The following is a 4,489-nucleotide window of genomic DNA, read 5'->3' as shown; positions in this document are numbered from 1 at the left end:
ACGAATTTCGGGCCTCTACATAAATAATAGTAGTAGCAGTAATAACTACTAATATGTACAAAATTCTAATAAAATATTATAGATGAGTTTAGAATTATTTAACTAATGAGTTAATTAAGAAATTAAATAATAATGATTTAATTTAAATCAATAGGTCTATGTGTGAACTAAATATGCATGTGTAAATATATTAGTATTTATATATATTTTATAAGGAGATATAAAGATGTGTATATATATCATCTTGAATTATCAAAAGCTGTTAAATAGATGATATAATAATAATATGATAATTTTAATCCATGAAAATTAAGAGTCCTGGTAAGACTAGGATTAGAAATCCTAGTGGTATACAACTTGTATATTTTTAATAAATAGGTTATCAAAGATTGATAACAAATTGACATTGAAAAAAACACCACCAAATCCCTTCCATCCACAAAAGGAACTCTCGGCATCTTAAGGAATTTTGAGAAAAAATTTCGTCCATGAGTCCCCTATCGTGCCACCGTCTGCCGTTGCCGCACTACTTCCGAATTTTGGAAATTCGGACGATTTAGTTTCGAAGCAAAATTGTTTGTAATTTATAGTTCAATCCAAACAAGTATTAGAGTCTCTGATCGTGGACCCAATTTGATGATCCGAAGGCGGAGAACCGTTCGAAGAGAGATATAAGAAGTGTTATCTCTGCTAATCCCCGATTAGTTTGGAGTCCAGTGTTTAAAACGAACATATGTACAATCTAAACACCCTATGAATGTTTGAATAAAATACGACGTCCAAGGAAAATTTCGAACGATAAAATTAAAATTTAAAACTTCTGCTACCCATTTCGGGTGAGAAATCAATACACCGACATAATTAAGAAAAAACAAAAGAAAAAAAAAATAGACTGAATAAGAATAGTATAAGATATCAACAAATCTAATGACTAAAATTGATTTCCCATTGTGAATTCTATAAATTTGATGTGGCTTATTAATATTTTTCGGTAATTAAATGGTCTTTGATAATTGGTTTATTAAATTATTCTGAGTTTTGGCCCATAAAAAATAGGGTTTATTCAACTTCTTGATTAGAAATAAGGATATTATGTATTGGGCTGTTTAACTGGATCGGTGATATATTATGAGCATATGATATTTTTAATATATAGAATTTCATACACGAAAAAATAATATTGGAAATATTAATTACTACAAACTCAAGTTTAATCATTATTATAAAAAAAATTAAATAAATTTATTAAAAACTTAAAAAATTGCTTAATGGAGTATGTTTCCATTAAAAATTAAAGTTAAATTAAGATTTAACTTTTTCGAGAACAGTTTATTGTAAATTATATCTAATAACTTAGCAAAAAATAATTTTGAATTTTAAATATTTAAATGTAGTATTATCCAACACATTATAAATTTGAAAACTTTATATTTAAATTATCATCAACTCAGGATAAGACTAATAGATGTTTATCAAGTAGGCTTGTCCACATGAAAATCTGATGTATTTTTTTCCTTAAAAAATATTTTATGCATAAAAAAATATCCAGAATGGGTTTTATTTATATATAATGATTTTCTAAAACAGTTTTTCTCACTTAATACATTAAACAATAATTAATGAAATCCAATTGATAGAAATAAAAATATAAATTTTCAGTAATATCTTCAACAAATCAAATACGTACCTATAACTTTCCTTAATTAATAACAAAAATTATCCTATTAGGATTGTGTTACATGATTCGTTTCCTTAATTACTTAGAATCCTATCAAATCTAATTTCAAGCAGATAAAAAAAATCCTCTATATAGATAATATAAATACACACGACGTTCGCCCCTTGCAATCCTCCGATCCATACAAAATTCAGACTCCAAATCATCCAAATACGCACAATGGCATCCGACCAATTACTCCCGTATGATGCTGTTTTCGAGATTCTAACTCAACTAAACTCGTTGAAAGCATTGGACATCTGCAAAGCTGTATCGAAAGAATGGAAGGAAGTTATCCAAGAATCGAGCTTCGCGTCGACTCACTGCCGGAGAACGGGAACCATATCCGGGTACTTCGTGCAAGATTTAAGGTTTAACAAGCATGTCACTATGTTTGTGACCCCCGATAACGTGGGCGTGTGCATGAAAAGCTTGCCGAAGGACACCAAGATCTTAGCTTCCTCTTCGAAACAAGGAATACTGTGTTGCGAAAGAGAAATCGAGAAAGGCTCGAAACGTCTAAGTCGATATTTAGCGTACATTCCCATCACAGGGCAATTGCGGGATCTCCCTAATCCAAAGACTCGTCACGAAACTGTCTCTGTCACGTTGATGGTTGCTGGGGCTCAACCTCTATGTTTCAAGATAATTCGATTATCGAAACGAGGGTTTATACGGTACGTCGCGCGCTTTTTAAATTCTCGTTATGTGAATGTTCATTAGTTTTCCATCCATGCGATTTACACAACTTTAAATTTCCAGGCGATACAGCGAGCAATACAAATATGGATGCGAAATTTTTGATTCGGGAACATGGACCTGGAAGGAAGCAAGCGACGAATTATCATTGCCATTCAGGGAGATTATAGCCCGTAATTCTTCTGTTTCTGTTGCCGATTCTGTCCACTGGCTAACAACCGAAGACAACATTCTTTCGTACAACATCACAAATAACAGTTTCAGCAAATTCCCGTTACCAAAACCTGTCCAAGAAAATCTACATTCTTACAAAAGCAAGCAGCTTTTCGAATATGAAGGTAAACTTGGACTCGTTTGTCTCACGGAGGGAAGAGATATGGATCTTTGGATCATGAATGACATCAAGAATCAGACATGGAAGAAAGAAAGATTGGCCAACATCGAAACCCTCGAAAGCTTTGTCCAATATCCATTTCTGTTAGGGTTTTACAACTCTCATGTCGTGTTCGTGGAGGGCGGATTCAACGAAGTCGGATTCTACAAGCTGCAAGACTCGAGTTTTAGCTCTGTGAAGCTAGGTAGATTGGACCGTGCAAGCGAAATTTTTCGATTTAGATCAGATGTTGAACCTGATTATCTTAGTTTATAATGATGTATTCCTTTATTAATCTGTTAGGGAAAAAATTGATGCGACAAAGTGAGCAAGTCCTATTTGATTTCTAGAATAAATTGAAGCATTAAATTTTCTATATATATATATATATATATATATATATATATATATATATATATATATATATATATATATATATATCAACAAGGATTCTATATATAGTCCATGCGAGTCATCAATATACCTTAATTATTTTATATATTGCTCTTTGCTAATTGATCAATAATTTGAAATCTGTTAATGATGGAAAAATTAATTGATCATTATTACTATATATGTGCATGAAAAATATTCGATAATCCATATTGATACAATTCCAAGAATTCTAAAGAATTGAATTCGCGGGCGTGAATATATCAAGTAAAACATAACTTTATGTGTGATAGATTGAGTAAATCTTTTGTGAGACGGTCTCACGAATTTTTATCTGTGAGACGAGTCAACCTCACCGATATTCATAATAAAAAGTAATACTCTTACCATAAAAAGTAGTACATTTTCATGGATGACCTAAATAAGAGATCCGTCTCACAAAATACGATCTGTGAGACCTTCTCACACAAGTGTTTGACATAGATTATTGGGGATTTATTGATCATTTCCCGATAGATTATCTGGGAGTTGCTGATTTAAATTTTCCGTCATTGACCGTGATCGTAAAATATATAGAGTAAAATATAGTTTTGTGTGATATATTATAATTGGAGTTATCAGTATATGTTGGCCTCCATGCATTTCATATAGTTCATGTAGCGAAAGAGTATAACAAAAGGATAACATGTTGATTCACATAAAAAAAGTTAGGGAAATATAAATGGTGAGACAAGTATTCATTTTTTGTTGTTGAAATTCAAAACTTAGTTGGTATTGTAGGACCAAAAGTTTGTCGTTTTACCAAAAGTTATAGCTGATAGTTATGGTGCAACTTAATTTTTTTAAACATCACAGAAACTTAAGCACCATAGTTCGATTGCTCTTCCAGTAGTGACAATTATTGCACCCAACAATCTCCCTCCCAATAATTTCATTCCTTGCAATAAAATCCGTGACATTGGCACTGATACTAATTGTTAGGATCGAGCGCTTACCGTTTTACCAAAAGCTATAGCTGATGGTAATTGTACAACTCAAATCTTTTAAACCACACAGTAACTCAAGAACCACGGTTCGATCGCTCTTCTAACAAAGATAATTATTACACCCAACAACATATATCTGTATGTTGAAAATATAGGTACTAATAATATTCGATAAAATTTCCATGAACAGAAAATTTAAATTTGATAAAAACAAAAAAAACTGGTACCAAAAAAATTTAGAAACACGTCCAGATTTCCTAAGTCAACTTATAAAAAGAAATTAAATTATTAACTAGGAATTTTTTTGGTTTCCAGGTATTT

The 4,489-nt window shown here is 31.4% G+C and overlaps 1 protein-coding gene across 1 annotated transcript; it reads left to right on the top strand.

Annotated features, from left to right (window-relative positions):
* The first annotated feature begins 1,891 nt into the window (after positions 1–1,891).
* Positions 1,892–3,104, top strand: LOC140806525 (F-box/kelch-repeat protein At4g19930-like). The gene is made up of 2 exons (XM_073163077.1): positions 1,892–2,394; positions 2,480–3,104. Exons 1-2 carry the CDS (start codon positions 1,898–1,900, stop codon positions 3,063–3,065), a joined length of 1,083 nt encoding a protein of 360 aa, XP_073019178.1. The 5' UTR covers positions 1,892–1,897; the 3' UTR covers positions 3,066–3,104.
* The last annotated feature ends 1,385 nt before the right edge of the window (positions 3,105–4,489 follow it).

This window comes from Primulina eburnea, chromosome 12 (genome assembly GCF_022965805.1).
Source record: "Primulina eburnea isolate SZY01 chromosome 12, ASM2296580v1, whole genome shotgun sequence".
In the NCBI taxonomy this organism is placed as follows: Eukaryota; Viridiplantae; Streptophyta; class Magnoliopsida; order Lamiales; family Gesneriaceae; genus Primulina; species Primulina eburnea.
This window is presented reverse-complemented; position numbering and strand designations above follow the sequence as displayed.

Excerpts from the sequence above, each read along its gene's own strand:
- LOC140806525 (XM_073163077.1), top strand. The coding sequence starts at position 1,898 with ATGGCATCCGACCAATTACTCCCGTATGATGCTGTTTTCGAGATTCTA. Across the intron at positions 2,395-2,479 it reads TCGAAACGAGGGTTTATACG|GCGATACAGCGAGCAATACA; the intron begins GTACGTCGCGCG and ends TTAAATTTCCAG.